The following is an 18,689-nucleotide window of genomic DNA, read 5'->3' as shown; positions in this document are numbered from 1 at the left end:
CACTCCCATACCTCTCTCTCTCATTCCATTCTCTCCTCTTCTAGCACTGCCATACCTCTCTCTCGTTTATGTCTCGCCTACTATTTCCATTCTCTCCTCCTCTAGCACTCCCCTACCTCTCTCTCATTCCGTCTCTCCTACTGTTTTTCCATTCTCTCCTCTTCTAGCAGTTCCATACCTCTCTCTCCTGTTTCCATTCTCTCTTCTTCTAGCACTTCCATACCTCTCTCTCCTGTTTCCATTCTCTCCTCTTCTAGCACTTCCATACCTCTCTCTCCTGTTTCCATTCTCTCCATTTCCATATCCAATTCCATCTCTCCTCTTTTATCATTCACAAATTTGTGTCCTCTCCTATCATCATTCCCAAAACTCTCTCTCTCTCTCTCCTCTACTCTTATTTGCCTTGCATTTATCTCTTCCATTCTTCTAATCTCATCTTTCTTACTTATCATACTTCTCCCAAGACATTCCACCTCCTCTTTCAGCTCCTCTATCTCCCTCTGCAGGTCAGTCACGCTAAATAGAAATTCACTCTCCTAAACAAAACCATCTAAACTTTCAAAGTCACTCACACCTTCTACACTATCAACTATTATTTTCTCATTCACATTTTTTTCTTCATTTTTTCCTATCACACTACTTGTCTTCATTTCCCGTCCCTGGAGCAACAAGGTCAGTTATTGAGATATCTGCTGCATTTATTTCCTCCCACTGCCTGCACTTTAAACACACATGCACCCCCCCCCCATCCTCTCTTGCAAGCCAGACATCCAATTCCCGAGACGCATACATGCCACAAACTCCCTTATTATATTGCTTATAATAGAGTACCTAAATGGCGGAGGACTTGGCAACACGCCATTTGCGACTGCAGCTGAATCAGCCATCATTCGTTACTACCGAGGGACTACTAGCGTAATTGTTAATTATTCAAAATCAAAAATAAATAAATGCTAAATAAGTAAACAGTTTCAAGCAAAACAAAACATTAAGTACACTAAATAAAATGAAATAAAACTAAATACAGTAATGAAAACTTAGCATCGTCTTGTCTTCCACTGTTATGCATCCGCCCCGTCTTCTCGGTAAACAAAATACACAATATCGCGACAGCACTAACTTCAAAAAACAACCACTATAGTACACTCGTATTCCAGAGAAACAAATTAGCACTCAAAAATGTAAAAAAAAAAAAAAAAAAAACGGACTATTCACCGATTAAAAATTCACTTTCTTCAGCACAGCTCAAATTCACCGCCACATGCTACGGCGACACCCAAAACAAGTTACCATAAGGTGCTTTGACCTTATTAAATAAAAATCTCAGGATGAGAGATAGATATAGAAAGTTTTTTACCTTGGGTATAATATATGTTAAAGATACCAAGCTATTTTAAATATAAACCTGGTTTTTTACTCTATATCCCAAGAAAGCAAACAGACAAGTCAGTCTGTTTGCTTACTTGACTTGTCTTGTCTTGTCTGAAACAAGTCTTGTCTGAAACAGACAAGACTTGCAACACTTGCAGGCGCAAACTTGACTGACTTGTCTGTTTGCTTACTTGGGAAATGGAGTAAAAAACCAGGTTTATATTTAAAATAGTTTGGTATCTTTAACATATATTATACCCAAAGTAAAAAATTTTCCACATCTATCTCTCATCCTGAGATTTTTATATTTAATAATTATTATTATTATTATTATTATTATTAAACAAGACCTCATGGAGTCAAAGACTCATCTAGGAGGTCCTTTTATCTCACACACATCTCATCATACCGGGTCTTAAACACATTCAAACTCCTTGCAGACAACACACTCTCAGGCAAGGCATTCCAATCATTCACAATTCTGCACGAAAAAAATCTGCCTCTCACTCCCCTACTCACACCCTCTTTATACAGTTTCCAGGTATGACCTCTGGTTCTCCCCTGATCTCCCACTATTCTCTGTAGAACTTCTCCACCATTGATCCTATAACAACCCCTTACCAACTTGTAGGTCTCTGTCATATCTCCCCTCTTCCTTCTCTCCACTAGACTCTGCAAATTACATCTTTTCAATCTTTCCTCATACTCGACATTCCAGAGGTCAGAAACTACGTTAGTCAGTCGCCTTTGGATCCTTTCCAACATCTCTTCATCCTTCTGAAAACCAGGTGACCAAATCTAGGCACAATAGTCCATGTGTGGCCTAATCAAAGCCTTATACAATGGAACAAGAATCTCCCTACTTCTACACGTCAGTGTCCTCCTCATCATTCCCAGAAGTCTTTGTGTTGTCTTCACAATTTTGGCGATGTGTCCCCTAAATTTTAGATCCTTATCCACTATCACTCCCAGATCTCTTATTTCCTCTACTTCCAACAATACATTCTCACCAAGCATAAATTCTGCATCCCATCTTTGTTTTCCAAATTTTAAAACCTTACATTTTGCAACATTGAACTCACATCGCCATTTGCTTGCCCAATCACTCAATTTATTCAAGTCTTCTTGTAAGGCCACAACATCTTCACTACTCTTTATGGTTCGTCCCAACTTTGCATCATCTGCAAACAACTGAATATCTCCATCCAAATCTTCGCCAATATCATTAATATACAAGTTAAATAGTAATGGCCCTAAAACAGATCCCTGAGGCACTCCACTAGTGACTTTCCTTTTCCTGGATATTGCACCCCCATACACAACTTGTTGATACCTATCAGATAGCCGGTCTCCAATCCAATGCACTAATCTAATATCCAACCCCATCTGCTCTAGTTTGACTGTCAACTTAACATGAGGTACTCTATCAAAAGCTTTTGCAAAATCCAAGTATATTACTGTGTATCCTTCTCCTCTGTCCAAGGAAGCAGTCACTTTATTGTAATAAATAAGTAGATTACTAAAACATGACCTCCCTTTAGCAAATCCATGCTGTCTATCAAAGATTATACCATCGCTGTCAACCCAACTCTGGATCCTAGTTCTCACAAACTTCTCCAGCAACTTAACCACTACACTTGACACAGAGATAGGCCTTTAGTTTGATGCTTGAGTTCGATCACCTCCTTTATGAAGTGGTACAATCTTGCCCTCCTTCCACTTTTTAGGAACTTGATCAAATGCAAGATTCGCATGAAAAAAATATGTCAAGGCAGGTTTCAACTTTCTGGCACATTCCTTCAGAATACACGGTAATATATTATCAAGTCCCACAGCCTTATTTACATCTAGTTTACTCAACTCCCCAAACACCTCTTGCTCACTTACAGTCAGTCTCTCCTCCCCATCATCAACTGCTCTCAATCTCTCCATGAAGTCACATTCACAAGATTGAAAGATCTTTATGAACTGCTCATTAAGTATCTCCACTACACATTCTGCAACAGCTGTCTTTATATCATTTTCTCCAATCATTATCATCCTTCCATAATCATTCTTTCTTTTGCTGGCTACATATCGAAAGAACTCCCTGGGATTCTTTTTGGCTTCATTAGCTAACTGCTGTTCATAGCTCTCTTTAGCTACTCTCACCAACCAAGTCACCCTCCTTGCTGGTCTTTGTAGACCTCATGAAATTGGTTACTTCCACTTCTCTTATGCCTCCACAATGCCCTTTTTCTCTGTATTGCATGCTTAATCTCTTTATTCATCCATCTCACACCTAACTTATTTAACCTTCTCACCCGTGGTATACATTTAGACATTGCATCCACTAAATATTTTTTGAAAATCCCCCAAGCTGCATTGATCTCTTTTCCAGCTAACTCCTCATTCCATGCTACACCTGCAAGCTGTCTCCTGAGCTCTTCATAATCACCCCCCTTGTAGTTCCACATATACCCTTTTTTCACAGGGGTCCTTGCACTGCTGGCAACCACCCAAGTAATCACCTCATGGTCACTTTCACCAATTGGTGGATGATTTGATACCTCATTGATAATTACATCCTCCGATGAGATGACCAAATCCAAGCCCTTAATCCTCTTGTGCCCTCTGTTACATACTGTCTGAGGTAGTTATCCCTCAAAAACTCAAGAAACTCATTTTCTTTACTTCCAGTTGCTATCTCTTCATTCCAGTCTATATTGCCATAATTAAAATTACCCATAATGATCACCCTTTTCTTATTTGCTTGGCTTATTTGACTATACATTTCACTATCACCACCATCCACATTACCAGGTCTATAACAACATCCCACCAAGTATTTGATTCTATTCACCTCTATCTCACACCATACTGCTCAAAACCACTGGCCCCATTTCCCTCTTGCATCTCTACCTTGTATGGACATAACTCTTTCTCTATCATCAATAGCACTCCCCCTCCCTTTTTACCCCTTCTATCCTCACGAAACACATCATACCTTTCCATCTCTATTCCTGTCAGGATGTCATCCTCATCTAACCATGTCTCACTTATTCCGACAATCTCTGGGTGCACAGACGCAATTAGTGCAACCATTTCATCCGCCTTGTTTCTTATACTTCTAGCATTGGTATACAAACACAACAACTCATTTCTGGATCTACAGCTAGTTCCACTGATACCACTCACTCGATGTGATCTCTCCATGCTGGACTGGGGCCATTTCCCTTTCTGCTTCTTCATTTTAGAAATCTTTGCAATTCCATCTGTTTCCTTTTGATCTCCGATCATCCCATTACTTTCATGCCTACACATTCTCTCACCTCATCTTGGAGCATCCACCTTTCTCACGCTGTGTATCCCTGTCCACCCTGAGCCTCGCCGTTTCCCTGCTCCTCTTGCACACCCATTCTCTCATTTTCTATACTCATGCCACTCACTTCCACATTCATTTCCACTCCTTCAATCTCTCCTGTCTTACTATCCTGCTCTTCCACATCACTCCCCTCTCGATCTGATTCATTCTCTCTATTCACTTCTCTACCTTCCAGCAACAGTCTCTCCAAGCGACTCACACCATAACCACTCAAATGCAGTCCATCGCTCCCATACAGCTTACTTCGTCCCTCAAACTCATTCCACACATTAACAAACTGTACTCCCATCTCCTCACACATTTCAGCCAGAATATCATTCATAATCCTTGCTCTCCGCCTCATTTCACCACAATCATACCTAGGCAACACACTGACCACCCTTCCTGTCACACTATTCTCCTTTATCTTTCCAAGCAGTCTCCTGACATTCATTTTGACATGCTCTTTGTTCTCTCTCAAATCATTCGTACCAATTAATACAATTAACTCTTTTGCTCATTCCCGCCTCATATTCAATGCCTCAATCACTCTACTCATTTTACCACCTGGAAAACATACCTTGTGCATTTCATCCTCTAGCACACCTTTAATAATGGAGTCGCCATACAATGCCACTCGCTCATCTTTTGTTAACTCTTGCATGCCATCATGATTTATTTTAATAGTTTTGACCTGAATTCTCTTAATTTCATTCCGCATCCATTTCATTTCTTGCTTCATCCAATCCAATTCACCTTCTGAACCTCGCGACACATTCACTCTATCATTAAATCTTTCTAACTTTCTAACTCTCAACCCCCTCTTCTCACTTTCCCTCTCATTCATCCTTCCTAATAAGGTCAAAGCACCTTATGGTAACTTGTTTTAATAAAATATTTATAAGCTCTGTATTACTAGAACGTTGGTATTTCTATTACAGAGCTTATACTCCCTTTACCACGAGTTGCCTTGACTTGCACTACGTGCAGGGTCAGCTAGACTTACAACACTTAACTTGACTGATTTGTCTGTTTGCTTACTTGGAAAATGGAGTAAAAAACCAGGTTTAGATTTAAAATAGCTTGGTATCTTTGACATATTATACCCAAGGTAAAAGACAACAAATATGATTAAAATTCCTATGCAATGCAACAAAAATCAGGGTTTAATTTTAAATCAAGTTTGGTCAGCGTTTATTAAAAATTTACTCAGTTCAGACCTTGGACAGAGTGAATGTGAACCACAGAACGCAACATCAAATAGCATTGTTTACAGTTAACATGGTTGTATAGATCTGCTATTCGGTTTTTTAATGAACTTTCTTGATGTTCATAATACCAACAAATGAACTAATTTCATAATTTCTTGTAGTTTGTACTTTAAACTTTTAGTTCTCTTTACCCCTGAAGATGTTAGTCTGACAACTGATGAAACTTGTCGGGTTTGTTTTTTAGTACTTGTTTAGTTTTAAAAAACAGTTTTTTAATAAACATGTGGTCACAAAACCAGAATAGTTCAATTGAATATACTATCTATTCCCATCCTCAGCAGCTGGTACACCAACTTATCATGTGGTAATTTATCAAACATTCTTACAAACATTATTCTAAGTCTACAAATATGACTACGTATGGTTCTCCCTTATCTAACATACCTATTCCTCTCTCATAAAATGCAAGTAGATTGCTAAAACAGGACTTACCTTTTACAAATCCATGCTGACCATCATAAAGAATGCTATGTCCATCAATCCAATCCTGCATTCTATTCCTGACCAATCTCTTCTACACCGTGACCAAAACCACAGTTATACAGATGGGTCTATAATTGAAAACTTCTGTCCTAAAACCATGCTTCTGGGTTGATAATATTTTTCATTCTTTCAGTTCCATAGGAACACGACCCACAGCATGAAATGGAAAATTTTCACATTTGAGGTCCATCAACACCATGTGGTCACTCCTGCACCTCACTGGGTTTTCAGAGTGAGGTCTTTTGCTAGAATTAGGTAGAGTCACAGATTCCCTTTCCACAAAGGTTTGTAGGACAATCACAAACATCCATGCCTATGGCAGGATTTAAACTCACAGCCTCATGGCTGGAGAGTGGACACGCTAACCACTCAGTCAACCCAGGCTGGCTCATCCATAGCAGGACTTTTATTAAATAACTAGGTCAAGGGCATAGCCAACTGTGGCACATTTCTTAAGAATACATGGTGATATGTCATACATTCCATATCCTTATTACACATGATAAACCTCTGATGATTCTTTCATTTCTAATTCTCCTAATACTTGCTTCCCTTCCATATATTGCACGGCATTATTTACACCAGTATTATATATGCTCATAAATTGCTTGTTCAATAACTCCACTATATCCTTTGCAGCTGTTATTCTGCTGCCATGACTATCCACCTGCCATAATTATTCTTTCTCATGCTTGCCATATAGCGGAAAAATTCCCTTGAGTTAACCTTGGCCTCAACACTCAATCTCCTCTCATACTGCACCTTTTCTTTCTTCACCATGCTTGTCATCTTTCTAGCCTGCACTTCATACTCTTCATGGATCCGATCACCACCAACTTTCTTGTACCTACTCCATAGCATTTTCTTTTCAAGCCCAGCTTGCTTGATTTCACTGATCTATTTATTTGCTTAACATTGGTATACAATTATACCTTGCTTTTGTCAGATACTGCCTTGTGAGTTTCCATGCATTGTCAACATCATTTCTGCTCAGAACTTCCTATAATCACCTACTTATGCTTCCACATAATCCATTTTTGACAGTAACCTTATCTTGTTTCATCACTTTCCAAATAAGCACCTCATGATCACTCTCACCAACCAGTGGCAGTGTCAACACCTCATTAACAACTACATCTTGTAAAGTTATCAGCAAATCCAAAACATTAAAGCCTCTAGTTGCTTAAGATTTCTCAGAAATTCCACCAACTCCCTCTCTTTGTTCCCATACACTATCTCCTCCTTCCATTCTATATTCCTGTAATTAAAGTCTCACATCAGGACAGTGGTGCACTCAGGATTTAATCTTGGGGGAGGGGGGGGCTAGTTAAGTAGACGATTTGAGAATACATACTATGCATTGCATACGAGCTATGACTGAGCATCTGCAGTGATCGCCAATACATGATACCCATGATCTCCTCTGGCTCGGCTCGGGCAAAGGAAGTAGCGCCCGAGCACTATTTCGTTCACCTTGCATTCACAGCGGCCAGGATTCCCGAGAGCTATAGGGTATTCCCACCTTATGTGACCACTAATTCATAAGTAGCATAGAAATAGAAGACAAGACACAACATAAATTTAAAAAAAAAAATAAAAGAATTTTAATTAGGAAAAGATTTTTGGAAATTTTCTAGTGTTTTTTTTTCCCTTTTTCTTTTTTGGGGGGGATGGGGGGGTGGGGGGAAAGGGCCCCTTGACCCCCCCCTACCTGGGTGTGCCAATGCATCAGGATCACCTTTTTTTTTAAATGCCCAAGTTGCCTAAACTTTTCAACATTCGGTATTCTCTGCATTCCCTGGCCTACAACAGCATCCTATCAGGTATATTAACCTGTTAATTTGAACTTCACACTACACAGATTCAAATTCTGTGTATGCACTATCACCTTCAACACTTTGCAGATATAATTCCTCTGCAATCATTAACAGTACTCACTCCTCCTATTTTCACATTTCTATCCCTTCAAAAAATTACATATCCTTCTATTTCTATTCTCAACATACAACCTCCTCAGACAGCCAAGTTTCACTTATTCCAATTTTTGGGCATACTTTCTCAATCAATGCAACAAACTTAGCTTTCTTGTTTGATTTCTCCTTACATTTTTGTACATAACAATCCCCCTGTGTTTGAGGCCATTCTATCAGCACCAATATTCTCTATTCCCGCTGCTATATGACACACCTCTTTGGTCTGACCACTCCTGTTTCCCTGATCCTGACTCTGAATTCCATTCCTACCTGTCTCATCCTCGCCTTTATGCATTCCATCATCTTGTGCTTTTGCAACCACATCTTCAGCCCGATATCCAACTTCCTCCTGTCATACAATCTCTTTAGTTGTGCTATGCTGCTTGACAAGTAGACTCTGATCATTTACTACATTGACTTCTTGACTATGTGCCTTCTCAGAAAACAATAGCCTTTCTAAATGTCTAACACCAAACCCATTCAAATGTCATCCATCAACTTTAAGCTATTCCAACTTCTCTTCAAATTCGCTCCACAGATTCACAAATTGAACCTCCTTTGCATCATGCAACTCAGCCATCTCACTATTCATTATGTCTGCTTTCCTTCTCAGTTCACTGTTATCATATCTGGTCAACATGCCTATAACTTTCCCAACAGCACTATTCTTCTTTACCTGCTGCAACAACTTCCTCAAGTCTCTTTCAACATTCTTTTTTTTTATCCCAACTAAGTCATTTTAGTCCATGATTGCATTTTAGTAAAATTTTTGTTTCTATTTTATAGTGATTGACATGTTAGTTCATTTGTTACCAATGTTCTTTACTCAATTTTCTGGAACTTGCATTGAACAACAAAATGGTGGCACGAATGAGATCTCAATGTTGCACAGTACAAAGATCAAATACAATTAACAATGAAAATTTTTTTGAGAATGGTTCACAGTCATTGGTGCAACATCTAAGCATGGTGGAATGTGGAGGATGTTTTTGGATAGTGACTGAACAGATAAGAGTAGGTGTGCATCTGTATAAAATGTGATATTTTGTTGAATTAGAAGATATCAGTGAATGCAAAACACACTGACAGAACAATTGCTAGCATAATTGCAGCATCCAGTGACTTGGATAGGTGAATGGCTGTTGTTGTTAGGTTAGGTTAGTTCACCTACTCTAACCTATCTGGCAGCAGGTTATGAGGGTGTGCAGTATCCCAAAAGAGGAATGTCACTAGTGGTGTGTCACAGTTATCTGTTTTTGGACTAATATATCAATGATACTGGGATGGGTTTAACTGGAGATATGATACTGTTCGTAGATGATGAAACAAAATTTGGGAGAACAATGAGGAGTCAAGCAGATGTTGTAGCATTATATTAAGGCTTGAACAGATTGTTTATATGGGCAAGTGTGTGTGGAACTGTCAATTCAATGTTGCTAAGTGTAAGGTTTGGTGGGGAAATTTTGAAGAGTTAGAGGAGACAAGATTTGAAAATGGTGGTGGATAAGGACTTGAAATTTAAGGATCAAATTGCTCAAGTTGTGTATCACATCAAATCATTGCAATGATTCCCAGGACTTTGACATGTATATTAATGATACAGGCGAAGATTTGGATGGAGATATTCAGTTGTTTGCAGATGATGCAAAGTTGGGATGAACCATGAAGTGTAGTGTAGATGTTGTGGCCTTACAGGAAGGCTTGAATAGATTGGGCACAGAAATGGGGATGTGAATTCAATGTTGCAAAATGTAAGGTTTTAAAATTTGGAACACAATGATGGGATGCAGAATTTATACTTGGTGAGAATATATTGTTGGAGGTAGAGGAAATAAGAGATCTGGGGGTGATAGTGGATAAGGATCTAAAATTTAGGGGACACATCGTCAAAATTGTGAAGACAACACAAAGGCTTCTGGGAATGATGCAAAGGACACTGACGTGTAGAAGTAGGGAGATTCTTGTTCTGTTGTATGAGGCTTTGATTAGGCCACATATGGACTAATTGTGCCCAGATTTAGTCACTGGGTTTTCAGAAGGATGAAGAGATGTTGGAAAGGGTCCAAAGGCGACTGGCTAAGGTAGTTTCTGACCTCTGGAATGTCAAGTATGAGGAAAGATTGCGAAGATGTAATTTGCAGTCTAGTGGACAGGAAGAAGAGGGGAGATATGATAGAGACCTACAAGTTGGTAAGGGGTTATAGGATTAATGCTGGAGAAGGTCTACATAAAATAGTGGGAGAACCAGAGGTCATCCCTGGAAACTGTATAAAGAGGGTGTGAGTAGGGGAGTGAGAGGCAGATTTTTTTTGTGCAGAGTTGTGAATGATTGGAATGCCTTGCCTGAGAATGTGGTGTCTGCAAAGAGTTTGAATGTGTTTAAAACGCGGTATGATGAGCTGTGCGTGTGTGATAAAAGAACCTCCCAGATGAGTCTTTGACTCCATGAGGTCTTGGGGTGGTAATAATAATAATAATAATAATAATAATAATAGAGGTTCTATTTCCATTATAAGGCCTTATGTGTATTACAGAAATCCCTCAATTAATGTGCCCCAGATTAGTACGTTTTTGATTAGTGCGTCATTTTTTTTCGATACCCAAATTCGATTAATGTGTCTGTAAAATTCGATTAGCGTGCCTATATACATCTTAAAAATAAATGTTACAGATTTAAAAAATTTTTGATCTATACAATTTTATGGCTAAATATTTTAAAAAATCACTCACCAGGATGAAATAATTTAGTTACCGATTTGAAACATTTTACAAAGTTATTTTTTTATGGCATACTACACTATTTCCATGTATGTACACTATTTTCCAAATTTACAGCCAAAATGCTATGTAAAGCAAAATGCTTTATATTGCATTTTGATGATCATATCTCGTGCAAGTGCCTCCGTAGCGCAATTGGAAGAACGACAGTACGTTGTACCCTTCAACTGGAAAAGGCCTAAGTTCGAGTCTCGTCATGATGGGAGGAATCTTTATATGGACTTTTTAAATTGAAGGTGAGTTAGCCGATCTCATATGGAGGTAGCAGGGTTTTTTCTCCCGGAAACTCGGGTTTTTCATCCTGCATACAGACAAATTGGCCCTTCAGAATACATGCAATTTACAGACAAAAATATTAGCTGTGGTGGTGGGGGTGATGGGCAGTAGGTGGCGGTGATGTAGACGATTGGTAGTGGAGACAGAGAGTCGTACAATAGGTGTCCTCCTGTGATGAGTCTTCGGATTCCTTGGAGGTGTCATGAAAAAATTATTTTCTTAACCTTTAATAATGAGTAAAAGAATTAGTGAGTAAAAAGTGTGAAAATGATTCGAAAAGTAATCTGATTGGAAAAAAAACCTGAAATAATACAGAAAAATGAACAAGATGAGTTCAGAGCAAAGATAGGACAAGAACACAAAAATGGGTGAATCAACTGCTGAATACAAAGAGAAAGATAAGGCTGCTTCAAGTTGATCCTGCTAAACCCTGGCCTTATTAAATCAGAAGCATTGTCTTTTTGTAACCTGGAAAGAAAGGGCTATCAATGCCAGTCTGGTTGTCCGAGTGGTTAGCGTATCCGCTCTCCAGCCAAAAGGCAGCGGGTTTGAATCCCGCAGTGGGCATGGATGTTTGTGCTTGTCTGTGGAAATACTAGTGGTGGTGGTGGTTGGCGATAGATAGTGTTGGTGTAGTTGTGGTCAGTTGGTGGATTGAGTGGTTGAGACAGTTTGTAGAGCAGGTGCTCTCCCTCAATGAGTCTTTGGACTCCCTGGAGGTGTCAAATAATAATAAAATAATGATGATGGAAAAGAAGAAGAATTCCACGTTAGTGCTGGGTGATTTGAGCATTTCAAAAAGAGAAATAGCCTACATAATGTTCTAATCACAGGCAAAGCTGCAAGTGCAGATAAGGAGATATCCAGAGATTTTGAAGAAAATTGTGTAAGAAGGGGACAATTGTGATCAACAAATATTTAATGTTGATGAAACTGGCCTTTTTTTTGGAAGCGAATGCCTTCCAAGACTTTTCTAGCCAAATCAAAGAAATCTCAGCCTGGTTATAAAGTCTCAAAGTTGAATGAAATTACTCTAGCAATATGCGAGCCATTTGGAAGCATTCTTCCACATTGTGCAAATGATTTTAGAGGCTTTTCAAATGAATCTAAGTTAATTAAATCTCATTCTGAGAAGTTGAGTGATTCCGACCTGCTAAATTTAGATGCACAGCGAGAAGATCCTGAAGAATATGAAGAAAATTTAATCACTGACAATCCCAAAGAGGTTTTACACAAACAATCTGAAAATAGTTTTCATACAATCAAAGTTTTTAAGCAGCAATGCTTAGAGACTGACTCTGGTGAAGAGAGAACCAGTAAAATGTGCAGAAGAGGCAATTGGGCCATACCATCAGTTGTATGAAAAACAGAAACAGAATGCTCGCCAAACTACGTTAGCTCAATTCTTTGTTAAGAAGCAGAATAATAAATTTATATTCTGAATATGTTTTACTGTCTTTTTGCTTCATGGTTTTCCTTTAACTAGGCCTGAGACATACCCTAATTCTTTTATAAAAAAAATTAAGGGTCAAAAAAGAAATCTGAGGAACAAATTATACATTTTCCCATAGGTTATTATATTCGATTAGTGCGTTTCGATTAATGCGCCTGTTTTAAAGAATGCATTAGGCACATTAATCGAGGGATTGTATTGTGCATAGATTTTGTCACTTAGTTTTCATGGTAAAGAAAATACATTAGAAATGGTTAAGAGATGATTGACTAACTAGTCTTTGGAATAAGATATATGAAAACTAATTGTTCCCAAGTCTAGTGAACAGGAGGAGGAAGAATATGACTGAGACATATAAGTTGTTAAGGGGTTAATGTGGAATAAATTTTACATGGAATGTGAAAAAGGGATAGAACAAGAGGCCATCACAGGAAGCTGTATAAGAAGGATGTAAGCAAGGTATGAGGAGAGGGTTCTTTCTATGGAGAGTGTTTGGTGAGTTGATGCAGACATGTTGAGTGAATTAAAAGCACAATTTGACAAACTTTGTGTAACAGTGTATACCTCATGCAATAAGCCTTTTGACTCCATGAAGGAATCAAAAGACATTGCATACATGTCCAGCACGAATATGTTAAATAACATAAACATATTTGACAGATATGTCAAATATGATTTGAAGATATTTGAAGATATTTTTCCAAATAGGTTTACATCAGGCATAAAAGTCTGTTAAGAACAGCCTCTTTTAATAAAATGATGTATAAATTTAAAATAATAATAATAAATATAATAAAATAACCACTATATGACACATACCTTTCTCTTGCAAGAAAGCGCTCTGGAAGAAATACTGAAAAATTTTTATAAAATACCACAGCAATCCCAATGGAATCATTCACTGAAGAGAGAAAGAATATTAAGTTATTAACTTAGAGCAAAAGATTAGAAAAAATATTTTTAAATGTACACATTATATTATCTGATAGATTTGTCTTAGATACTTTAGTTTAAGTTGCAGTCAAATAATTCATAGTACTTTAAAGCCTGAATTTATCGCGATGGCACCAGTGTGCTGGCAGACAGTATTTAATTATGATTGTGATTACTATTATATCTCTGCCAGTGAGTCCAACAACTCATTGTATCAGAGAGTAACATGTGGAGGTGCTGAGTTTAAGAGAAGGGGTGTGACCTGTTTGGTACTACAGGAAATCTATATTTGTGACATTATTATTATTATTATTATTTTTTTTTTATGTCTCAGATAAATACATAGATAGAATATCTCAGATATATCTCAGATAAAAACATACATAGATACAATAATAATTATATATACACGTGTGTGTGTATATATATATATATATATAATTGTAATGTATTATATATATATATATATATATATATATATATATATATATATATATGTTAAAGATACCAAGTAATTTTAAACCTGGTTTTACTCCATTTCCCAAGTAAGCAAACAGACTAAAAGTCAAGTTTGCGCCTGCAATTGATGCAAGTCTAACTGATCCCACAGGTAGTGCAGGATCAGGGCAACTCGTGGCAAAGGTGGAACAAGCTCCGATCACTAATCTTAATATTTACCCTTAATGCCAAAACACATCTCCAAGAAGGGGATGTATTATGTTTTGTATTAAAGGCAAGGGGCCACTACCCAGACCGGTTTCGACCTTTATTGAGGTCTCGTCAGTGGGAGCTAGGCTGGAAATACCAAGATTTTAGTCATACAGAGCTTGTAAGTATTTTGCCAAAACAAGTTACCATAAGGTGTTTTAACCTTATTAAATAAAAATCTCTGGAGGAGATATAAATGTAGGAAGTATTTTTACCTTGGGTATAAATATGTTAAAGATACCAAGTAATTTTAAACCTGGTTTTACTCCATTTCCCAAGTAAGCAAACAGACTAAAAGTCAAGTTTGCGCCTGCAATTGATGCAAGTCTAACTGATCCCACAGGTAGTGCAGGATCAGGGCAACTCGTGGCAAAGGTGGAACAAGCTCCGATCACTAATCTTAATATTTACCCTTAATGCCAAAACACATCTCCAAGAAGGGGATGTATTATGTTTTGTATTATTAAAGGCAAGGGGCCACTACCCAGACCGGTTTCGACCTTTATTGAGGTCTCGTCAGTGGGAGCTAGGCTGGAAATACCAAGATTTTAGTCATACAGAGCTTGTAAGTATTTTGCCAAAACAAGTTACCATAAGGTGTTTTAACCTTATTAAATAAAAATCTCTGGAGGAGATATAAATGTAGGAAGTATTTTTACCTTGGGTATAAATATGTTAAAGATACCAAGTAATTTTAAACCTGGTTTTACTCCATTTCCCAAGTAAGCAAACAGACTAAAAGTCAAGTTTGCGCCTGCAATTGATGCAAGTCTAACTGATCCCACAGGTAGTGCAGGATCAGGGCAACTCGTGGCAAAGGTGGAACAAGCTCCGATCACTAATCTTAATATTTACCCTTAATGCCAAAACACATCTCCAAGAAGGGGATGTATTATGTTTTGTATTAAAGGCAAGGGGCCACTACCCAGACCGGTTTCGACCTTTATTGAGGTCTCGTCAGTGGGAGCTAGGCTGGAAATACCAAGATTTTAGTCATACAGAGCTTGTAAGTATTTTGCCAAAACAAGTTACCATAAGGTGTTTTAACCTTATTAAATAAAAATCTCTGGAGGAGATATAAATGTAGGAAGTATTTTTACCTTGGGTATAAATATGTTAAAGATACCAAGTAATTTTAAACCTGGTTTTACTCCATTTCCCAAGTAAGCAAACAGACTAAAAGTCAAGTTTGCGCCTGCAATTGATGCAAGTCTAACTGATCCCACAGGTAGTGCAGGATCAGGGCAACTCGTGGCAAAGGTGGAACAAGCTCCGATCACTAATCTTAATATTTACCCTTAATGCCAAAACACATCTCCAAGAAGGGGATGTATTATGTTTTGTATTAAAGGCAAGGGGCCACTACCCAGACCGGTTTCGACCTTTATTGAGGTCTCGTCAGTGGGAGCTAGGCTGGAAATACCAAGATTTTAGTCATACAGAGCTTGTAAGTATTTTGCCAAAACAAGTTACCATAAGGTGTTTTAACCTTATTAAATAAAAATCTCTGGAGGAGATATAAATGTAGGAAGTATATTTACCTTGGGTATAAATATGTTAAAGATACCAAGTAATTTTAAACCTGGTTTTACTCCATTTCCCAAGTAAGCAAACAGACTAAAAGTCAAGTTTGCGCCTGCAATTGATGCAAGTCTAACTGATCCCACAGGTAGTGCAGGATCAGGGCAACTCGTGGCAAAGGTGGAACAAGCTCCGATCACTAATCTTAATATTTACCCTTAATGCCAAAACACATCTCCAAGAAGGGGATGTATTATGTTTTGTATTAAAGGCAAGGGGCCACTACCCAGACCGGTTTCGACCTTTATTGAGGTCTCGTCAGTGGGAGCTAGGCTGGAAATACCAAGATTTTAGTCATACAGAGCTTGTAAGTATTTTGCCAAAACAAGTTACCATAAGGTGTTTTAACCTTATTAAATAAAAATCTCTGGAGGAGATATAAATGTAGGAAGTATTTTTACCTTGGGTATAAATATGTTAAAGATACCAAGTAATTTTAAACCTGGTTTTACTCCATTTCCCAAGTAAGCAAACAGAATAAAAGTCAAGTTTGCGCCTGCAATTGATGCAAGTCTAACTGATCCCACAGGTAGTGCAGGATCAGGGCAACTCGTGGCAAAGGTGGAACAAGCTCCGATCACTAATCTTAATATTTACCCTTAATGCCAAAACACATCTCCAAGAAGGGGATGTATTATGTTTTGTATTAAAGGCAAGGGGCCACTACCCAGACCGGTTTCGACCTTTATTGAGGTCTCGTCAGTGGGAGCTAGGCTGGAAATACCAAGATTTTAGTCATACAGAGCTTGTAAGTATTTTGCCAAAACAAGTTACCATAAGGTGTTTTAACCTTATTAAATAAAAATCTCTGGAGGAGATATAAATGTAGGAAGTATTTTTACCTTGGGTATAAATATGTTAAAGATACCAAGTAATTTTAAACCTGGTTTTACTCCATTTCCCAAGTAAGCAAACAGACTAAAAGTCAAGTTTGCGCCTGCAATTGATGCAAGTAATTGATGCATTAAGGGTAAATATTAAGATTAGTGATCGGAGCTTGTTCCACCTTTGCCACGAGTTGCCCTGATCCTGCACTACCTGTGGGATCAGTTAGACTTGCATCAATTGCAGGCGCAAACTTGACTTTTAGTCTGTTTGCTTACTTGGGAAATGGAGTAAAACCAGGTTTAAAATTACTTGGTATCTTTAACATATTTATACCCAAGGTAAAAATACTTCCTACATTTATATCTCCTCCAGAGATTTTTATTTAATAAGGTTAAAACACCTTATGGTAACTTGTTTTGGCAAAATACTTACAAGCTCTGTATGACTAAAATCTTGGTATTTCCAGCCTAGCTCCCACTGACGAGACCTCAATAAAGGTCGAAACCGGTCTGGGTAGTGGCCCCTTGCCTTTAATACAAAACATAATACATCCCCTTCTTGGAGATGTGTTTTGGCATTAAGGGTAAATATTAAGATTAGTGATCGGAGCTTGTTCCACCTTTGCCACGAGTTGCCCTGATCCTGCACTACCTGTGGGATCAGTTAGACTTGCATCAATTGCAGGCGCAAACTTGACTTTTAGTCTGTTTGCTTACTTGGGAAATGGAGTAAAACCAGGTTTAAAATTACTTGGTATCTTTAACATATTTATACCCAAGGTAAAAATACTTCCTACATTTATATCTCCTCCAGAGATTTTTATTTAATAAGGTTAAAACACCTTATGGTAACTTGTTTTGGCAAAATACTTACAAGCTCTGTATGACTAAAATCTTGGTATTTCCAGCCTAGCTCCCACTGACGAGACCTCAATAAAGGTCGAAACCGGTCTGGGTAGTGGCCCCTTGCCTTTAATACAAAACATAATACATCCCCTTCTTGGAGATGTGTTTTGGCATTAAGGGTAAATATTAAGATTAGTGATCGGAGCTTGTTCCACCTTTGCCACGAGTTGCCCTGATCCTGCACTACCTGTGGGATCAGTTAGACTTGCATCAATTGCAGGCGCAAACTTGACTTTTAGTCTGTTTGCTTACTTGGGAAATGGAGTAAAACCAGGTTTAAAATTACTTGGTATCTTTAACATATTTATACCCAAGGTAAAAATACTTCCTACATATATATATATATATATATATAATACATTACAATCATGAATAAGAGATACTTGCAGGTTAATATTTTTAAATAATAATAATAATTTTTTTTTAATAAATAATATTTTTGTTCATTGCTAAAATATTTACACATATATATATATATATATATATACAATAGTTATCTTGTGTATAATTTTACAAAATTTTCTACATTGGATTTCAGTTAAAAACTTTAATAACACTCTTTGCCTCTGTATTGTGCATTTACAATACATGTTCTAATATTAACAGTGATGATTATACAGATTTTTTTTTATATATATAACTAATATAATAATAATAGTTTGGGAGGCATTTCTGATTTCTTCCTCGAAGCTTTGCATAGCTTATCTGAGGAAGATAATAGATGGCGGTGGTTTTGTGGCTATGTTTCTATACTGGTCGCAAGCCAGGTGTTGATTTTACTGTTTG

The 18,689-nt window shown here is 37.7% G+C and overlaps 1 protein-coding gene across 1 annotated transcript in view; it reads right to left on the bottom strand.

Annotated features, from left to right (window-relative positions):
- Positions 1-18,689, bottom strand: part of LOC150107569 (uncharacterized) — a 613,086-nt gene that overhangs the window by 291,830 nt on the left and 302,567 nt on the right. Inside the window, exon 15 of the mRNA XM_090392132.1 lies at positions 13,768-13,849. Within this exon, the coding sequence (XP_090248258.1) occupies positions 13,768-13,849 (82 nt within the window). The remainder of the gene's footprint in view (positions 1-13,767; positions 13,850-18,689) is intronic.

Source organism: Typopeltis vanoorti, chromosome 4 (genome assembly GCF_054136105.1).
Source record: "Typopeltis vanoorti isolate ZY-2024b chromosome 4, IOZ_Tvanoo_1.0, whole genome shotgun sequence".
Taxonomy (NCBI): domain Eukaryota; kingdom Metazoa; phylum Arthropoda; class Arachnida; order Uropygi; family Thelyphonidae; genus Typopeltis; species Typopeltis vanoorti.
This window is presented reverse-complemented; position numbering and strand designations above follow the sequence as displayed.